This window comes from Cebidichthys violaceus, unplaced genomic scaffold (genome assembly GCF_023349555.1).
Source record: "Cebidichthys violaceus isolate CVI_PGR_0920_01 unplaced genomic scaffold, fCebVio1.0.p SCAF_16, whole genome shotgun sequence".
NCBI lineage: Eukaryota > Metazoa > Chordata > Actinopteri > Perciformes > Stichaeidae > Cebidichthys > Cebidichthys violaceus.
Window position 1 is genome coordinate 3,591,635 of NW_027176329.1, and position 21,777 is coordinate 3,613,411.

Sequence of the window (21,777 nt, forward strand, 5' to 3'; positions counted from 1 at the left end):
CTCTTGGTCTTAGAGCAGACGTATTGAAGTTTACTGGCTGTTCGGCTGTAACTCGGAGCGTAACATCCGATCGACTGGTACGGCTGAAGTGGCTGCTGTGAGCTTGAGTCACAGCGGGGTGTGGCTAAGTGGAGAGCAGGGCTGCCTTTCAATCAGAGGGTTGTCGGTTCGATCCCCGGCTCCAGCTCCGCTAGTCTCATGTCAATGTGTCCTTGAGCAAGACACTTACGCAACCCCATAGCTCCCGTAGCCTACGGTGTATAGATGTATAGATACTGAATTGTAAGTCGCTTTGGATAAAAGCGTCTGCTAAATGACTGTAATGTAATGAGTCTGGGGACGGTTACTCTTTCCCGTCACTAAAGCAACATGAACTCAAATTGGAGATATCTGGCAGTGCCATAATCTTGCTCAGCGGCATCACTGAGGTGGTGCAACTGTATTGTTTCCACCGGGCCAAAACGTTCAGGTTTCATCTTCTGACATGTTTGAGTTGATCCATCTCAGTCAGCCATTTTCCATATGGGTTTCTCCAGGGACTGTTGTCTCTCTCTCTCTCTCTCTCTCTCTCTCTCTCTCTCTCTCTCTCTCTCTCTCTCTCTCTCTCTCTCTCTCTCTCTCTCTCTCTCTCTCTCTCTCTCTCTCTCTCTCTCTCTCTCTCGTGCGCACACGCACACGCACACACACACACACACACACACACACACACACACACACACACACACACACGTTGTCTCTCCCTCCTCTTGCTTTTTAAAATAATCAGCAGTTTTACACAAAAATGTACTGTTGATAATAATAACTATTATTATTATTATGGTAGCTTCTGATAAATACAAAAACATGAGAAAGTGTAAAACAATAATACGTATTATTACTATTATTGAACCTGAACTAGTCTAAAATAAAGCCTGACTGGCCCACTAGCTCCATTTCTCCATTCCAAGAATGTGGAAGCACATTTTTGATTCGCCATGAATTTGCATAAAACCACCAATGTTCAAAATATACACAGTTGATTTGTTGCCTCAAAAATGATATAAAAACGAGTTGTTCAGAACGGGAATCCTCTCTTCAAACTAAAAGGTGAGCTGCTGTGGCCGAGTCGCCGCACTAGTTTGAAGCGCCGGTTAGCATCATAGCTAGACTACGGTTAGCGTTTAGCAGCCAGTAGTCAATCAAAGGCAACGTAGGGGCGTGTCTTTCTGCAAGGCATACTGGGTCACCAGCACGGGGCTGTGAAGAGCACAAGCTCCACCCTCCCAATATGGAGCGTGGAGTAGACATGATGGAGCAGACACGGTGGAGCAGACACGATGGAGTAGACATGATGGAGCAGACACGGTGGAGCAGACACGGTGGAGTAGACATGATGGAGCAGACACGGTGGAGCAGACACGGTGGAGCAGACATGGTGGAGCAGACATGGTGGGGTGGAGCAGACACGGTGGAGCAGACATGATGGAGCAGACATGGTGGGGTGGAGCAGACACGGTGGAGCAGACATGATGGAGCAGACATGGTGGGGTGGAGTAGACACGGTGGAGCAGACACGGTGGAGCAGACACGATGGAGTAGACACGATGGAGCAGACACGGTGGAGCAGACACGGTGGAGCAGACATGGTGGAGCAGACACGGTGGAGCAGACACGGTGGAGCAGACACGATGGAGCAGACATGGTGGGGTGGAGTAGACACGGTGGAGCAGACATGATGGAGTAGACATGGTGGAGCAGACATGATGGAGCAGACATGGTGGAGCAGACATGATGGCGTAGACACGGTGGAGCAGACATGATGGAGTAGACATGGTGGGGTGGAGTAGACACGGTGGAGCAGACATGATAGAGTAGACATGGTGGAGCAGACATGGTAGAGCAGACATGATGGAGCAGACATAGTGGGGTGGAGCAGACACGGTGGAGCAGACATGGTGGAGTAGACATGGTGGAGTAGACATGGTGGGGTGGAGTAGACATGGTGGAGCAGACATGATGGAGCAGACACAGTGGAGCAGACATGGTGGAGTAGACATGGTGGAGTAGACATGGTGGAGCAGACATGGTGGGGTGGAGTAGACATGGTGGAGTAGACATGGTGGAGCAGACAGTGGGGTGGAGCAGACACGGTGGAGTAGACATGGTGGAGCAGACATAGTGGGGTGGAGCAGACACGGTGGAGCAGACATGGTGGAGTAGACATGGTGGAGCAGACATGGTGGGGTGGAGTAGACATGGTGGAGCAGACATGATGGAGCAGACATGGTGGGGTGAAGTAGACACGTGGAGCAGACATGGTGGGGTGGAGTAGACACGTGGAGCAGACATGGTGGAGCAGACATGGTGGAGCAGACATGGTGGAGTAGTATGTGCTGATGTCTCCGCTCCACAACAATCAGAACGCACAAATGATCACGTTTGGGACCAAATCGCAGTCTGGAGCCCTGCTTATAATCCATAACAGTAACTATTGATGCCAAGATGTTCTTTTTATTACAGGTAAGTCATTTATTTCCTTATCATTTAAATTGTGTATTTTTATGCAAAGAACTTCTAAAGACGACAATAACAATGGAACATCTTTTGAAATTTTGAACACTGGCTTGGTTGAAACTGCTTTTCGGGAAGTACCGGAAAAAAGAAAAGCCTTCCAGTTCTTAGAAGGAAAGCAGCATCGACAAAAATCTGAATCGGCAGGTCACACTTTTAAACAATGGGAATTGGCAAAGAAGCCAGTGGTGGTTGAGCGGTATACTGGGTGGAGCAGCTTTGGGCAGGTGGAGCTGAGAAGAGGGACCTGTGGCAGCCGGCTTCAGAGACCACGGTGAAGCCATCATTCAGGTTGTTATGCTGCAGTCCAGTGTCTCCAGTTTGAACTGTAGGAGCCACTAGCCTGTCGTGCTGAAAGGCTATTACTTGTTGTGTGTAACCAATCAGGTGCTGTGGGCGGGGCATTGAGCAAAGCTACAGAGAGGGGACTACGGAGAGCGAGATTAAACCAATTCATTTGACCCCCACCCCAAACTACAAGACCTGATGTGTAACATTAGGTTCTGTCTTTATATCCAGACACAGTACCCACTCAACATGCATGAGTGGGGAGGTTCCACTTGTTGTTACTGTCCCAGACACTACCAGGCAACGATGGAAGAGTCCCCGGTGATTATTGAGCAGTGTTGTTGAGTTAGAGCCCATCCTTACTCCACTGGCTTTAAAACGGTACTTTGTCTTTTTGTATGCTATACATTGACAGTACTGATGGTATTTTTCTATTTAAATGAATTTGATATTCATGCACATTTTATATTGTACAGGCCTGTTTCACTCAGGGCTTTGCAATGTTATTCGCCACCATTTACTTTAAAATAAAAATCAACAAAAATCATACACCAAACCAGCCAGTGACATCTTGGATTTTTTCGGCTTGGCAAGATTTAGGTTCTGCTATTGGAACACTTGACTCTTCTTCTTTTGGGCCGCAGCCATCTCAACAACGTGTGATTCAAATGGTCCACGTTGGAGAATGTAAGAGTTTCAAATGCTCGACGCGAACTGTGTCGCACGACATGTCATGTGACCTCGACTGTCTAAAAAGTGTGGGAATGGCTGCCGACCCCGTCTCTCTCCTCAACACACATTCCAGACAGCCGCCGTGTTGTTCTGGGTTGTTCCCGTGTGAAGAATACAAAAAAAGAGAGAGCTTGAGAGAAGACTTTAGCTGCTAGCCACCAATCCAGCCGTCACCACTGAACGGATGCTCTGAAATTTGAATACAGCACATTTAAAGCCCAGATGAGACGAGGACGCGTCGCCAGCAAAACCACTTCCTGTGGTACGGCGAGCACTCTTGCTCCGCGTTTGTCTAGCGCAGTGATTTCCAACCACTGTGCTGAGAGATCGTCAGGTGTGCCGTGGGACAAATGTCCAATTTCACCTGATCGGTTCGAAAAAATATTTAGCCGCTGCTAATAATTTGCCATTGTTGAGCGTCTGAGCTGCAATATAGTGACTGGCTAAGTGATAAATACTCTTCCGTGCCAGTGGGTGGCAGTAGGTAGCGCAGTAATGACCGTGTTCATTTAAAAACAGTAGAATAAAAACGATGGGAGAGGTTGCTGAACTGGGCCCTGGACAACATTCTAACCCAGATCAAAAGCCTCGTATGAGTGGCGGTCGAGAGAAAGAAGAACCGGTGAGCTCGAGGCAACACAGCGAACGTCACCCTTCGTTTGGATTCACTTCCACCGGGGATCCGACTGCACCGACTCCGTTACGCTTGGTGTGTGTGTGTGTGTGTGTGTGTGTGTGTGTGTGTGTGTGTGTGTGTGTGTGCGCCATGGTCCCAAGCAAGCCTAAACGTCATCTCCAAACCAAACACCGTCACTTCACAACAAGGACACGGACCATTGTGTTCGCCTGCGTACACAAACTGAGAAACTGGTAACTTTCATTTTGCAACTTTTTTTGGTGCCGCTCTAGGGTAGTAATAATGTAACGACACGTCCCGTCTGATAAGGATGTTTTTTTGAACTTTGACTGCCATTGTTGTTTGTATAGTCATTATGTTTGATGATCAGCTACTTTAAGTCCAAAAAACAACATCAGCTGATTTCACTGAACACATTTTTTAAATATAGAAACAGCTTATTTTGTCCACGAACAAGTTTATATTTCAGCGGTCAATGAGCACAATAAAAAGACTTCAGGATTCCTTATTAAAGTGTCTCTTAATGTGTTTATTTTTTTAAATGAATATCAGCTTATTTATCATTATCAATATTTGGGATGTGCACAGAAATCAAAAAAGGAGCACAACCGGCTTAAAATAGCTTCAGGAGCTCCTCCGGTGTCCTGGTACACAGGTTATACACTAAATCAATCATAATCGCCACGGTTTCAAACTGGACCAGTTAAATGATGATTAATAACATCAAACCCTAATTGCACTGCATATTCATAAAAAAAAAAAAAGTTACAGCACAATACTCTGGAGGTCGTAACAGTATGGCAGCTTTCATCTGTACGCTACCGGGGCTGCCATGGGACTGAGCTGGAAATAGGAAGAGGAAGGACTCCATCATTGAGAATACTACAGTTCATTCACACTCTTCAACAGCAGGGACCTTTCATTCATACACATCCACTTCCACAATGTGAGTGGAGGGCTGAGTGCATCAAGGTCTGCCAACTTTTACACAGAACCAAAAGGGCTGTGGGGCTACTTTGCGTGCACACTCGGATGAAGATGTGTGAAGTGAGCACAATGCCCTGATTCAGAGGCTCTGATGTAAAGCACTTGGGATTGCCTTGTTGTGGAACGGTGCGGTACAAATAACGCTCACCTACAAAAAAAAAAAAAAAAAAAGGAGACGGCAAGCAGCGGGTAGAAAGTGATCCACCGCTGAGGACGGTGAAGGGCTGCAGGTTTCCTGTCAAGAAGTGTTCACGCAATGACAAGCCACCTTCCTGCAACTCATCATCTACAGCTGTGTGGAGATGACAGAACTACACTACGGCTTAAACCGGGACTTTAAACGACCCGTATGTTGCACATTTTCTTGTAGCATTTTGTAGTGGAGGAAGGTAACACGACCACCTCTCTTCACCTCATGTAACCACTGTACAGTCAGAGACTACACAGCCCATCACAAAGACTACACACACACACACACACACACACACACACACACACACAGCAGTCATATGTGCCTCCATCTGCATGTGACTCATGTAAATCACAAGGAGCGGTGTAGCAACAGAGGAGAGACCCGAGAGATCCTGTATACTGCAGAATAATAGGCAGCACACATTAAATATTGATCCCCGTTTGGTCTCTAACGTCATCCAGACATCTACCTCCGTTAATCCGCCGCTCAGCACACAGCCAGCCGCTCGGCCTCAACACAGCCTTGCCCTTACAGTAAAAAATGTTGGTTCTGCTGTCAGGCGCCAGGCAGCCATTTAGGTGCATATGGAGCCAGTTGAGTAAATGGCTGATGCATTTCGGATTTTTCTACCTAATTGCTGAGAGCCATCAGCGACCCCGGCCTCCTCCTCGCGCGTTTTAATCCGCCACTTCCGACTGTTTTTTGCTTCAATAAAACCGTCCTAACGTCTCGTCTGATCCCCGGTGCTCTTTAAAAAGAGCGTTAACAAGTATGTGGAGGACCCTGGCTCTTTCTCCAGTCTGAGTTAACCCCTAGAGACTCCGGATCAAACAATGAAACGGATTGGAGGCATTCCGCACAACGTTTCCATCACAATGCAATCACAATATCGCCGTTAACAGCTCGGTTATCACGGACAAACAAACAGTCGGGTAGGATTTAGATATGCAACAATGTTTCTGCCGCGACTCCGGGCATTTAAATGGGAATTAACAGTTCGAGGCGACGGCTACTGGTCGCCAACATGTCAGCCCGCATCAATAAATAGCAAAGCAAAGCCGCTCTATTGTCTATCGGCATATCCACCGGCAGGAAAACGACACAACAACTAGCCGTCCTACCGCGACATGAATCCCGCCGCTGCCATTTCAAAACATCTCCCGCCGGAGCCGGGCCTCGCACACATCCTCGGACTCACCTGTGTCTCCTTTTCGCCTCAATGTGTACCGTCTCCGGGTTCACGGTCCGGTCCTGACGCGCTGCAGCGGCTCCTCACCACCAGTCCCCGGCACCGGTAGGCAGCACTGAGCCGCTGATTGGGCCTCGGCAGACGCTCACCCCCTCGGTGCAGCCAGACGGACTGCTCATTGGTCAGGCAGACGCTCCGTGACGGCTAGACAGACAGCTGAATGGCTGCTCGTTTCTCCAGCAGATCCAGACAGACAGCCGATTGGTCCTCTGGCACTTTTCGCTGAGGCACCGAGACCGCGGATTGGTCACTTATTTCCGCGGTGAAGTGAGAGAGAGATCTGATTGGTTTGTAGTAGTGTTGTTGTCTGGGTCTGGATGGAAAGCCATGTTATCTTAAATGGGGCAAAAGAAACAATGTGTTCGTTTACATTCACTAACATAACCGGGTTTTCACAAGCTTCCAACATGAATGTAGGTTTAACGTAGGTTAAAAAAACCGGTGTCAACGATCAAGAGAAAGCCGCTTGCTACATTTTAAAACCTAACGGGTTTCTATGCACGCATACATGTGCATGACAAAGACCTAAGACAGGCGAGCACATCTTTGACAGCAGTGCGGGGTGTCTTGATAAGAAACGTGATTACTCAATCCAAAGCAACGCGCTCCACGTTGTCCCTCTGGGGTCTGTCTCTGTGCGCCCTCACACCAAATGTCCTGACAAAGACAAAAGTCAGCCTGCACCGTAAACGTGCCGCTGTTCAGAAGCATTGTCGTCGATAGGAGAGGAATGTGATTAACCGACCAAGCTGCACACCGCTCACTGCGGGTCGAGGAAACGCGTTGTTCTACTTCACCCTATTCCGTCCAGCTCTGAGTAACCAAAAGACAGCGAACGACTGGAACACGGCTCAACAACTCTACCGTCAGTTATCTTGGCTGTTGTAGCGGCTCATTACAAGACACTGACAAGGACACCTTTGTCTCGAGACGTGAATGAAACGTTCAATTTGGATTTCCGTAGATGTTGCCACTTGTGAAGAGACAATAGAGAGCCATTGTCGGTGGAGTTGCTGACCTACTTAGCATATTGAAATTGAACAGTGAAATGATTTCTCATGTACCTGACGTAGGCCATTCTTTACTTCTTATTTAGTTTGCTCCACCTGCTGTAGGTCAGCTGCGGGGATCCCTTTGCTCTCCTGGCACGCAGCAGAGATCTTGAGTGTGGGGGACTTCTAATATTTCTGTGCATGTCATGTGGTTTAAGGCATCTCTGTTTACACGAGGATCAAAAATCATCCACAGCTTATTTTTGGAATGGAAAGCAGTGTTTTCCCCCACACTGTGGTAAACCACAGTGTGACCTGCAGGTAGACAATAGTCATCAGGAGACACACATTTGAACAACCTTCGCTTCAGGCTGGAGACAATGAATGAAGTTAGATGTTATTGGTAGCAGCTGTTCATATTAGAGACTGAGCCCTCTAGTGGCTTCACAGGTTTGAACTCGGCTTACAGTAAAGCTCTACAGTATTACTTGTGTCGCTATTTTATCCTGTATTAATTATAGTGGTCATTTTATGCTATTGATCCTCAATAACAGCTTCTTTCCGCTGGCCGTAACTCTCATCAACAATTAATCAGACATACTGCATTTGCACTACTATCCCAAATCCATTGTCATTGTTGTTGTTCTTTATGTTCATATTTATTGTTTGATATATATTTATATTGTACATAGTTAAATCTTCATGCTTAGTTTCTTTGTTCTACCTTGTTGTCTTTAATGTCCTTGTTTTTATATTTCTCTTGTTTATTTGTATATTCCATGTATGTACGTTGAGAGCAATGTGAAAACCGGAGTCAAATTGCATGTATGCGTATGCATGCATGGCCAATAAATAATAATAATAATTCTGATTCTGATATCAGTTGAACACATTCAACTATATTAGGTCTGTTTGAATAATCTTGGTATCATAAGAAAGGTGAGATTTCTGCAGATGTAAATTCTGTATATATGTTACTGGGTATATGCAAATGAAGATGGAACACAGAATAAATTAAAGATTTTTATTTGCACCTAACTAAGCTGTAGATTTTTAGAATAAATGATGCAGCTGCAGCCCAAAGCCTTATATCACGATATTCCTTTCACACTGAGTAAGGATCAACACGTTGAGAGACCTGTCATTAAATTGTTAGCATATATGCTGCATTATGCTACAATGTGTCATTTTGTAACTTTTGTGGTTGTTGGTGTGCCGCCGGATCTTTGTAATGTAAAAAAATGTACTGCGGCTCAGAGAAGGTTGAAAAACACTGATGTAGATTACTCTAGACCAGAGGTCTTCAACAGGGGGTCCGCGACCCCTAGGGGGTCCGCGACCCCTAGGGGGTCCGCGAAATGTTTTGGTTGATTAGACATTTAAATTTTTTCCCCCAAACATGAATCTGTCCATTATTTTAATAGTTCAGTATTGTATGCAAGATAACAGGCATGTTTATGCATGGCAGTGGCACTAATAGGCCATCACTCGTTTTCGTTTCCACATTTATGTTTAAAATAAAAATGTAAATTTGAATAGCTTGTATGCATGATTATCATACAAGGTGTGTTTATAAATGGCAGTGGCACGGTCACCCTACTCACTGTACCTTTAAAATAAAAACATGAAGATATGAACCTGTGTATTATTTGAATAGCTTAGTATTGAATGCACACTAACAAGGTGTGTTTATAAATGGCACCAGGCCCAGTTTAATACAAAACACAATTTTATACAATATATATATATATATATATATATATATATATATATATATATATATGTATATATATATATATAGTAGGGGGTGCCTGCTCCATCTCTCTATCAGTTTGGGGGTCCTTGGTCTGAAAAACGTTGAACACCCCTACTCTAGACTGAGCGCAAGCTCAATGCCTGTAGAATGAATGTAGTAATGCGATTCGTCCACTAGATGGATACACAGTGTTATCACATGAAAAGCTGACGCTTCGATGCTGGAGGCCGGTCCTGTACAAATGATCCTCCGCGCCATGCAAACGCATAGAGACGTGTGGTATCAACCCAGAAACAATACAGAGGCATTGGAGTAGCAAATGGCAGCCTTGATATGCCCTCGAACACAGCTTGTAATCACAATACAGCAAAGTTAAGACAGTGAAGTTCATTTTTCTCTTTTTTGGTCGAAGAGTGAAAAGGCTTACACCTTTGGAATCTGTGGAGTCTCAGCTTTCGTAATGGTGTATTGTTTGCGTAGCATGAAGTAGCAAAATCTCTAGCATTAATACGCTTGCATGCACTGTTTAAATGAATCAAACCAACTTCCCCAAAGTCTCAAATACTGCAGTAATTTTCAGATCCAGGAATCCTCAAAAGTCATCACGATGAGAAAAAAGGTCATGTTGGGCACTATTCGGCTACACAGACACATAAGGCCTACACGTTCGTTTACATAAAGTTTGTGTAGTACAGTATTGTAAGGCTATAGTTAAGTTTAATTTAAGTTAAGTTACAGTTAATCAGACAGATAAGGGAAAAACAGAGGACCAGATAAATCAGTACAAATTATCAGACGTGTCTCATTCAGCGGGCAACACTGATAAATTATGAAAATACGAGATGAAAGGTTACCATTTCTTAGCGAAATGATCATTGCAGCCTCTAAATGCATATTTCATTTTTTTCAAGACTTAAGAAAAACATCACATCCTTAAGCCTGGCAGACTGGGATGGTGAATTTGGAGATTTCCAAGCAAGAGGTATTCTACGACGTGCCAGAAGAGTGGTAAAGGCAATAATATCCTTCTCTTTGGTACCATATAGGATGGATTTGGCTGGGATTCCAAAGATTGCCAGAAGAGGGCACGGTTGTGCTTTGATCTCGATTGCAATTTCTGCTAACAGCACAGAACTGAGGTCTAAAAGTAGAATAGAAATGAGTATACCCAAGTCTTCCACTTCTCAAGTCTCCCTTCTCATCCTCCGCAACCTGGTGCCTCGAAGCTTTTGAAGAACAGTAAGTCAGAAAACAAACTAAAGCTCCAACAGTAACTTACAATACCGAGAAACCGCATCAGTTGATGTATGGAACTGGAAAGTGTTGGATAGACTCAACTTGAGCCTAAACCGGGCGCACCTCCCCCTGTTTATCCACTTTTACCATGGTATGTGACATTTGCTTTGGCAAATTCATATCAACCCAGGTTGACAGTCAACTTAGCCCACACCAACCAATCAGATACGATGGAGACGTTCTCCCCAAGCGACACCAAAGATGACAACATCGTCCAAGGAGAGCAGAGACGGCGCAGCAAAGTTCTGTTGACGTTCCTTGGAGGGAACAAGGTAGAAACGCTGCTAACTCCGCTCAGCAGCACCAACATCATGACGTCACGTTGACTGAGGTCGGTAGGCGATGCAGAAAACTGTTAATGCGTTCAATCAATTCAACTTGTTTACACTCATATACAAAGTGCTTTCAAAAATGAAGGCAAGGCTGTCAGTGCCTCCGATTCTTTGAGACGACTTTGCATCGTCACACCGCTGCAGACGAAGTCAAATAGTTTGAGTAACAGAAGCGGCCTCGCCATGACTGTCGTGATGTCATCCGAGGTGGACTGAGTGTAACTGGAGCATGAGTTTGAGACCTTTGATGCTCTTGAAATGATTTGGGAACACTCCTGATCTGCTGTGCTCCAGTCTGATGGATCTTCACCTCGTCCGATATGACAGAAAGAACAACAATTGACAGCTGTCGTCTCTCCAGGTTTTTCAACTTTACACTCGCACACCCTTACACAGCTACGTTTCACACTTCTTTTGCATAAATATTTCGACCAAACACAGCAAGACCAACCTGTTGAGTTCCTTTCATGCGACTACATCCTGATTGTAGAATCAAAAAGTTTTGTTTAGTTTGCTTCAACTATAAGCTAGCAACACTTAAAGGTCTACTGTATAAGATTTGACGCCGTCTTGTGGCAAGATTGCAGATTACAACCACCTGAAACTTCTCCTGTGTGCTGATGAAAAATGTGAATGGCCCTATCTAGAGCCAGTGCTTGGTTTGTCTCCAAGAAGAGGACTCGCTCCATATGTAGATGTAAACAGATCTTTCTAAGGTAACAAAAAACACAACAATTAAAATGTTTTAATTTGATTATACACTAAAGAAAAACATACTTATTAATATTATATTCCATTTCTGCCGATGCATCGCCCTAAATGCACTGGACACACTGGACCTTTAGACGTTTTTTAAGTGGAAGTGTTCAAGCTAAAATCTATACATTGACAGGTGAAGACAGACGTCATAATAGCACTATGAATACAATTACAAACAATTAACAATGACAAATAACAGAATGAATTAAGATAATAAATGAACATATATATATAACTCCCCTAAAACCAGAAACATTGGGTCCCATCACTTTGTGGATAAGCTAGTAAAACTGTAACCTAAAAAATAGTTCATTAAATTAATCTTAACCTACAGGTGACTTCACGCCAAATTGTAAGTATTTAATTTCTTTCTTTTTTTTTTTTGATCATCGATACAAAAAGATTAACTTAGATTATGACTTATACCTGATACTGCTAAGTTCTCAAATAGACCATAATAATGTTAACATTAGGGTTAAATCATTTAATGTTAGGGTTAATAATAAATGTATATCTCCATGGGGAAGACGTCAACTTTTCCCAGTTACAGATTACGTAAAGTTAGCTTGTTAACAGTAAGCTAATGTTGGGGTACGTGACTGTGGGGTACGTGAACACAGGACCGTTGCACATGGCAGTTTTGCTCAACCAATATGACGAACGGTCCCTAATTTAGCCGAGAGTGGCTACCATAGGCTAACCGACTTGCTAACACTTATTCATATCTTTCATTAATATTCAACCAACAGATTTAGCATAAAACTACCAATTAAAACATACGCTTCTTCATAAAAAATATTGCAGATGCCAGAAAGCCCCAGGGAATGCACTGCTGTGCTATCGTGTCAGTTCACCATGACCAACCATTGACTCATTCGGCTTGAAGTCACCAGTTAACACGATCACTCGAACAGTGTGGGACGTCTGTAGAACTTGAGTGTGCTGCTGAAATATCTGTTCTCACAACCTAACATACAACAACAAGATATTTAAATGCTGCTGACAGTTTTAATTCAATGTTTGGGTACAAATTTAAAAGGAGAGAGAGTTGTTGGTTGGGTTGGTTAGTTAGGTTGAGGTTTGAGGAGTGAGATTAGTTAGGGTTAGGGTAAGAATATCAGGGTAAGCCAATCAGAGACAGAGTAGGGAGGGAGAGGGAGCATGGGTCATTGTGGGATTTTAATATTGCTACCAGGACATTCTAATCAGGCATGACAGGACGTGTGCCAATAGAGTCATTTATTTAGAGTTAGCATTTCAATCAGGAGGGACTTCATTAGAATTTACCAATCATTTATTATACATGCATAAATGATGAATAGTGCAAAGACTTTGGCGATTGGTGGACTCCGTCGTGAAGTAGGATACCTGAGGAGAAGTGATGCTGAGGTCAGATAAAGCCCAATCCCCCTGGAGTCCAGACACTAGTGGTGATGAAGATGATGAAGGAGGAGCGTGATGCGGACTGGAGGTGACTGGGGTGGAGGACGGTCGCATCCGCTTAGAGCTGAAAGGAAAACTGACAGCAGCAGAGAGGAGAAGACTTTTTAAAGTTCGGAACCTGTGCAGAATCTGGTGTGTTACTTTAAAGTGAACGCCCCCAATCAGCTGACAGAGTAATCACAGGGAGACAGAGACTGGGAGAATATAGGGTTTATAATATCACAATGTAGTGTACCTACTGTACATTTTACATTCATTTTAAAACAGGCTCAATGATTCCAAAGAATCTCAGTATCAGTTTGTTAAAAAAAAGCTCCAGGTTCATTATGTGGACATTGTTTTGAATTTGGGAGTCAGAGCATGCTATGACAAAGACCTTTACGCAGTGTCCTGCTTCTTCTTGAAGTTCAGGGGCCTGTGTCAAAATCTATTTTTCATCTTCCTTATTTTATGTAATTTTGTAGGAGACAGGGTTGGACACTATATATATATATATATATATATATATATATATATATATATAGTGTCCAATATATATATATCATTTAATGAAGCAGAGTAAAATTATAATCTTTGTCGTGTCTTTAAAATAAATGTGTTCTTTCTGTAACCACAGGGGATGGTGAGTTGGATCATGGGATGCCATAGTGCCTTTATGGGATTATGGATGTGTTGGTTATTGATTGGCCTGTTTTTGACTATTTTTGGATATTAATCAACCAATATTTGATCAACACAAATAAAGTCTTTCAAAACTCTGAATAGTCAGTATTGGTAGTGATAGATTGAAAACACTCTGCAGGTCTTTCCAGAGGACCGTCACTGATGCTGAACCCACAGACTTTACTCAGGGTGCCTCATAAATGTCATCTGACAATGTAAACGTCCTCCTGTAACACAGTTGAACATGAAGGCATGCGTGAAATCAGCTCACTCAGTCCATATCAAATAATGCACCAGTCTATGTTTGGCCTGCGGGTAAGAAATCACATAAAACATGGAATGGAATTCATATCATTAGTTATACACATGCTGAGTTGTGAATCTTTTATCTACCTAGAGTGCTAATTCATCTTGTTACAAGATGGAATATCCGGAGCTCTGTCTGTTATATCCCACGGGTTATCGAATGGAAAGGACACAAAGCAGATATGCATTTATTAATACATACGTTAACACATTCATAGAGACAGTTTTGTCTGACGTAGACAAATCAAAACGTAACAAGGACAGAGTCAGGATTCCAGAAGACAGTAACTAAGGTCAGTGAGAGCAGGCGCCGTGAAAACTGTATCCAAATCAAACATGCGTCTCTGATTCATCTCGTCTCTCCTAACATTTCCAAAAAGAGGCCATAATGTAATGGAAATTCCCCAGGATGTCTCTCTGTCACAAAGGTGGCTACCTCGGCAACACCCCGCACGTCACCTGCCTCAATTAGCCAATCGGTATTGATCCCGGCGGCTCCTTCTTCGCGCAGTATAAAATCATCATTGCAGAAGTGTGCGCGCGTGTGTGAGTGCGTGTGTGTGCGTGCGTGCGTGCAGGCGGGCGGGCGGGCTGACGGAGCGAGCAGCAGGACGCGATAAAAGCATGTGATGTGGTTGATCGTTGATTTCTCGGATGGTGTAAAAGTGAGCGGGAGAAACCGGAGGACAAAGAGCCTGCAGGCAAAAGTGATGCATCAGCACGTCGGACAGCTCCGCTCTGCTTCTCTCTTCATCTGACCACCAGCAGACCGACAGCGTCACTCTCCAGGTAGGAACACAATCCCGCTACTTGTACCTTTGTACTTCAAAGTACCACGGCGTGCTGATAGATATGCTTTAGTGTGTTTTAAGTCAGTGTCAGTGTGTGCAGGCCGGTGGGGGATGAGGGCGCGTCTCCCCCCCCCCCCCCCCCCTCCCCTATGCCGATGTGATGCGGTCTAACATATGAGGCTGAGAGAATGGAAACAAAAGTGTCAGAAAGAGGAGACTGCCTCCGCTTGGAGCGTCATACTAAAGAGAACCGAAGAGTTCCGTTTTGGGTTTATCAACATGCCTGTCATGTCGGGATACGCACGTTACCTGGACGTTGCAGAAGATCGAGCTGTTTGGCGCAGCAACACATGCAGAGGTGCAGTGGTCCACCAACAGAGGGCGCCACTCGTGCGGATAACATTGGAGGCGTTGTAATGGTTAATTGCAAATTTGTTTTCTGAAGCTTTTAGACATTAGAACAGTACAAAACACACTTTCTATTGATGTAAAGGACATGAATTAGATGTCTAGAGGAAGCAGAGTTAAGCTGGTGAGATAAGAGGAAAGCCTCATCACGTGGTGTGAGATGTAAAAGTGGACAATAACTACACTAAACACCAAAGTCTAGACATTAAACGATCCAAGTCTTTGTTCTGAATACAACAGCTGGTAGTGAAATTCAAGACTTTCTGGAGTAAATCTGGTTCAACATAGACTACTTTTTCAATTCACCATATCTTTCATACCACAACAGAATAATGCAGCTGTTAAATATGTTATCAGTTATTATTTGAAAAGTAATGTGATGTTCACTCCAGCTAAAGCCCCAAAACAATCCTGAGAAGTGGAATCATCTCGCCTCCTAAAAGGACCCGTATTTACCAATTGTAATATGTTATGGTAATTAATAGAGCTATTTGCTATTTGGCTCAACAAACAAACTAAAAAAAAACAGCATCCAAGTCTACTCAATATCAACATGAGCAGATGAAGCTCTGGATGGTTTGTGTTGACAGGTCATTTCCTAGAATAAGATCACTGGTTTCTGCCTGAATACTGCCATCAAAATGTGCCTGTCCATCAAAACAGAGCATTTGAAGAGATGATTTGAATCAACATTATGCTTTTTTTTTTTGTGGTCAGCATAATGGTTGCTCTCTCCCTCTGTCACAGGATGACAGGCAACTTGTCCGTGTGGGTTTCCACACCTGCCTTCTCCCTGCTGAACTCGTCTGCTCCACCCTCCCTTGGACCCTGGGAGGCTCCATCCTTTACAGTGGCGGCCCGCTGCCGCGTAGCAGCCACCCTGGTTCTGTTTGTCTTCGCCGCTGGCAGTAACCTGTCGGTCCTGATCAGTGTGTGCTGGGGGCGGGGTTATCGCCTGGCAGCGCACCTCCGTCCGCTCATCGCCAGTTTGGCGTCAGCTGATCTGGTGATGACCTTTGTGGTGATGCCACTGGATGCCGTGTGGAATATTACAGTGCAGTGGTATGCAGGGGATTTCATGTGTAAGCTGCTGTGTTTCCTCAAGCTCTTTGCCATGCACTCGGCAGCATTCATACTAGTGGTAGTAAGTCTGGACCGCTATCGGGCCATCCTTCATCCTCTGGATTCTCTCGATGCTGGGCTCAGGAACAGACGCATGCTGCTGGTGGCCTGGACTCTGAGCCTGCTGCTGGCCTCCCCACAGGTATAGTAGGTTCTAGGTTACACTCTAGGCCTGAATCATTCTCACCAGCTGGTGCTGAGTCTAAGCACATATGATTAACACTAGATTGGATTCTGGATGAGGTACTGACTATCGAACAATACCACAGATTGGACCCTTTTTAAATCATGTGGCTTTATACATAAATTGTTTCATGCAACCAACATTCATCATAGATGCACTGTGTATGACCTCGGAAATCAACTAAAAACTTAATAAGATGGTGTGCGATTCCTCAACGACTATTTTTCAAGTTGCAGCCAGAATGTTGTCATCTGACAGCTGATTTGTTGTAACATCAAAACTGGGCAGAATACGTTTTTTTCAAGGTTTGTAGATCAATGACAAATAGATTGGCCAGCAGGGAAAGACAATTCTGAGACTAGTAATCTGGGCAGATTACTGAATTCTGTATTATTATTATTATTATTTCTGTTGAAGTTGTTGGTGACAAAACTCGATCCCAACATGCAACTGTTGAGAGGCAGGTTATTTTGCACCTTGTACAGGTCCAGCTTGATAGACATACTCCTATGAGGACAGTTCTGGAGGATTTCATTCTAAGATGTGTATTTGGAGCATGAGAAAGAATAGAGCATCTTCAGTTCAGCTGTACGGTTGGGATAACTTTCATTTAAACAAATGTCTGTTAAGTCATTATCTGTCGCCTAATGAGGTAACACAGCGGTGATTGAGCCTATGGCCCGCTGATGAAAGTGGGAACGTGTTGTGTGTTTGATCGACACACACACACACACACACACACACACACACACACACACACACACACACACACGTTGTCTCTGACCGATCGTCCTCCTTGAGTTACAGCTGTCAGCTTGACAAGTTCATCCATACAAAGTATGAGGACGAGCATCCTCCGGTTGGTGCTCATGAGGGGAAAAAAAAACCATATCCACAAGCAAATAGTACCCAAAAAGATGATAAAAAGCAAAGGGGCGGTACTAGCATATTAAACGGTGGTTAGAGCGGTGATATCAAGATATAGTTGAAATAGAAACAGGGAAAAGAAAGCGCTCTGAGGGCATTTTTGATGAAATGCTGTGTAGAAGCATCCTGCCGGGGCTTTTCTTTGTACATGATACTTGATACATGACTTGATACACACACACACACACACACACACACACACACACACACACACCTCCTGTTAGCAGGATACATTCATTATTAGTTTAGGTCTGCACATAGGATATGTTGACAACGAGCAACATATAAAACATGAAATTGTTCTATATACCTATAAGTTACGAGCAATTACTGTTTTAATTGGAATCTAATACTGTCTTTGCCTGTTACCTTTCAATGATGGGTTGTCTGGGCAGTAACGGTTGTCTGGGCAGTAACACTTGCCCCAGCAGCTCACCTGGTGGAGCCAGCGCCCCACATCTACCAAGGCGGAGTCCTTACCGTATCGGCTCCGGTTCCGATCCGACACTCTTCCCCACGCTGTTGTGTAGAACATTTATTTGAGTGGCCTTCTTTGACACAGTAGTTCAGCTCTGTCGTCAATGCATGAGGCCACCACAAAGTTACTAACTTTTTTTTTTCTGTTCCTCATCTATTCACACTCTCTTCATCTCCAGCTGTTCATCTTTCGGGCCATTAAAGCCGATGGAGTGGACTTCACCCAGTGTGTCACCCATGGAAGTTTCCGGTATCTCTGGCAGAAGACGGCATACAACATGTTCCACTTTGTGACGCTGTATGTCTTCCCACTACTTGTGATGACTTTCTGCTACACCCGCATCCTTACCAAGATCAACGGGCAAATGCACAAGGGAAAAGGTGTGTGACCCGCAAAAAAACATGGAGGTCTAACTGGGGAAGAATTACACTTAGTCTCATCCATGCCACAAATTCATTTTGTATGTACTTTTGCTTTGAGTTTTTAAAATCTGAAGTATTTTGCTTTGCGACAGTCTCATGAATGAAATCATTATGGGTTATTTTAGTAAGGTCAGCATCATTGTATCGCAGCATAGATCAAAATAAGGTTACATTTAACTTGATATATTTCACCACCCATTCAAAGCGAGATGTATGTTTGTGGAGTTTCTATTGTTTTTAAATCTCTGTGTTGGCTGCCTTAGTGATGCTTTATTCTGCTGTTCATTCTATAACAAATGTCAGACTGTTTCATTTAAATATCTTAATATTGCTTGATGCACTCACTGTCATTATTGTTTGACTGTTTGACTTTTCTCCTCTTGTCTGATTATTGTTTACGTGTCGCAGTCATGACAGTCATGCTCTGATATGCAGCATCTCTCAGATGCGGACTGGTAATAGTCCCTGTCCCAGATAAACGGCCACTTTACTGTTTATGTGATTTTATGAGACTTTTATGAGAAATAAAACTCAAGCACAAGCTTTAAAGCCACTATTGCAGTCAACAGTGGATCCCTCCCAACCCCTGACACAGAGAAGCCCCATCTCAACATTAAGATGAGAAGGCGGTGATTACCTATTTGCTTACATGTATGGAATGTGTGCTTTCTCATATGTGACTTTTTGCTCATGTTTTGGTTTGTGCAGATGGTGAGCACTGCCTGAGACGCAGCGGAACAGACAGCATACCCAAAGCCCGGATTAAGACCCTCAAGATGACCATTGTGATTGTCAGCTCCTTTGTCATCTGTTGGACTCCCTACTACCTCCTGGGGATCTGGTACTGGTTCCAACCGGCCATTATCCAGCACACGCCCGAGTATGTGCACCACATACTGTTTGTCTTTGGCAACCTGAACACATGCTGTGACCCGGTCATCTACAGTTTCTACACGCCGTCTTTCCGGGCCGACATCGCTGACGTGGTGGCGTGCTGCCGTGGTCCACAAATCAACAATGCCTCGCCCAGCTCTGTGGATCGCCTGTCAGGACGGAGAGCTGGAGCCGCCGTGGAGATGGAGTCTGATCTGAGCTCAAACCAGCACAGTGGGAACCCGAGTTAAACAGTGCCGAACGCTAATCCACGGGGGAAGCGGAACAACTTTGGCTTTTCTTCAGACCTGTTGTCTGTCAGCAAGAAATAAGCTGTTGACATGTATGCATATCAACATATGTGCTATTTGTATGCAACAATGTCCTGGATGTGACTTTAGCAACATTAACATTTGTGCAAAAAAATGTGTAATGTAAAATATTAATCTAATATATACTCCAAAAAGTCTTCTGGACAGTATTTCTGTTACATCAGGGTTCTGAATATTTTTGCAACATTTCTAAATGTTGATACATGGTTGTGTGTATGTCTATTTACTCTATGTTCACCACTCTATATGGTGACAGATGCAGTGAACAATTCTTTCAGAATATGTGTGTTTTGGGTGAATGATGGCGTATGAAGGGGTGGTTGCGGTTCGCTTCCAAAATCAGTCACAAAATTGGTGAGCAGCCTGAATGAATCAGTCATGATATTTGGTTTTATGGACTATATTTAACTTGCATGAAATCGGCATGTTTGGACCAGGAATTAGTACAGCATGAGTCCTTACACTATATAACTTAATGTGTGACTAAATAATCTAAACTCAAAGGTCCACTTACTAGTTCAGAGCTTCATCAGTAAAGAGATCTGATGGATCCTGGGGATGAATCGGTCAAACAAACAGGGCTTTCACCCAGGAGACTGTTGCTGGTGTCCCGTGTGAGACCTGAAGTTGACGTCTACTTATTCTACTGTACTTCTGTTACTTAAAGGTACTACAAGGAACTGTCAATGTGTTTCGGTTTTTGCCGTCCATGTGGCTGAAACTGGTAGTGTTTCCGAGCACCAGATTCCCGACAAGTATGCTAATTTCCATTCCGTTGTTGACTGGTATTCAATACATGCATCACCTCTTTCCCAACATTTACATAATGATTGTACCTTTGTTTAGTTTCACACTTTAATTCAGTAAACCTTCAAAAAGAGTCATCGGCCTCGACTGGAGTTATTTATGGAATTGAGGGTTTAACTTACTGGTGAGACCAGTATACATATCAAAAAGAGGACCAACCGCAGTGCTGACCGACTCTCCTGAGCCGGCTTAGGTAGTCCGATCGTCCCACTCGCTGTCTCTGTTCCACAAAAACATCTCGCTTCTCGCTTCTCTGTGGAACTCGATAACAAGGAAATGACGGTTAAAGGGTCAGACCAGGGGAGAAACTTATTTCTGATATATTTCTTTTCCTTTCAGAGAATATATATGCAGTGTTTGGTCCATAGACCATGTATGTAATAAGTGGGCGTAGTCATCATGACGTCACCCATAACTTTGTGGACTGCCGGTTGTGAGCCTTGAGTTCGGCATTTTGGCCTTTGCCATCATGTTTTTGGTCCTCGCCATCTTGGTTTTTTGGAACCAGAACTGACACGAAAAAGACATCTCTGGTGACCAAAAGTTTACAATTAACTTCCACAATCTGAACACACTGTGAAGGGTTAACGCTCGAAGATGAAAACAAGAACAATACCCAAACTGGAGAATTCCGTGGTAGAGACCTGTCAATCACTGTGTAGCCCCGCCCTAAAGCATACCCTGCTTTATGGTCTGTTTGCCTCTAAATAGACCATAAAGTACTAAATGAACATCATGTTGTATTGAAGAAACTAGAGATTGAGACCATAAACTCATTACTGAGGATGTAACACAAGTTTAAGGCTTCTGCATTGGCTACACTTCTCGGAACCAGAGGTCAACGAGTAGATGATGAGAATCCTGACCCGACGAGACCAGGAGGGACACTGCTAACACAGCAGGGACCACCCAGTCCCCAGTTGGACTCTCCACTGTGTTTGGAGAGTAAGATTATCCAGCCCGAGTCTTTGAGTCACAAGGACTCAGCACTTAACACAAACTATCCTACATCATCTTAAGATCTCTGCTGCTGCAGTCTGACAGGAGCCCCACCCTGAGAGGAGGACCGGAGTGGTGTATGACATCGTCACGACATGTGACAGCGGTGGGGAACTCTACATCAGTGACACAGAATTGTTGGATAAGAACACACAGCATCCACCAGGAAGGGTCAAAAAGAGTCAGCAAGAGATATAGAAGTTCCCAATGTTGAAAATGAATTTCCAATGTTTTGGACTTTAATAAGTCCA

At 44.0% G+C, this 21,777-nt stretch overlaps 3 protein-coding genes across 3 annotated transcripts in view; 1 reads left to right on the forward strand and 2 right to left on the reverse strand.

Annotated features, from left to right (window-relative positions):
* Window positions 1–6,676, reverse strand: part of gatad2b (GATA zinc finger domain containing 2B) — a 43,524-nt gene extending 36,848 nt beyond the window's left edge. Inside the window, exon 1 of the mRNA XM_068710772.1 lies at window positions 6,586–6,676. The gene's annotated coding sequence lies outside the window, so the exon portion shown is untranslated. The remainder of the gene's footprint in view (window positions 1–6,585) is intronic.
* On the reverse strand, window positions 1,223–2,356 carry LOC137872955 (keratin-associated protein 16-1-like). Its single transcript, XM_068711494.1, has one exon. It carries the CDS (start codon window positions 2,354–2,356, stop codon window positions 1,223–1,225), a length of 1,134 nt encoding a protein of 377 aa, XP_068567595.1.
* Window positions 6,677–14,737: 8,061 nt separating the features above from the next.
* LOC137872529 (gonadotropin-releasing hormone II receptor-like) lies at window positions 14,738–20,583 on the forward strand. The gene is made up of 4 exons (XM_068710774.1): window positions 14,738–14,972; window positions 16,130–16,646; window positions 18,272–18,473; window positions 19,224–20,583. The coding sequence occupies exons 2-4, from the start codon at window positions 16,131–16,133 to the stop codon at window positions 19,637–19,639; spliced, it is 1,134 nt and encodes a 377-aa protein (XP_068566875.1). The 5' UTR covers window positions 14,738–14,972; window position 16,130; the 3' UTR covers window positions 19,640–20,583.
* The last annotated feature ends 1,194 nt before the right edge of the window (window positions 20,584–21,777 follow it).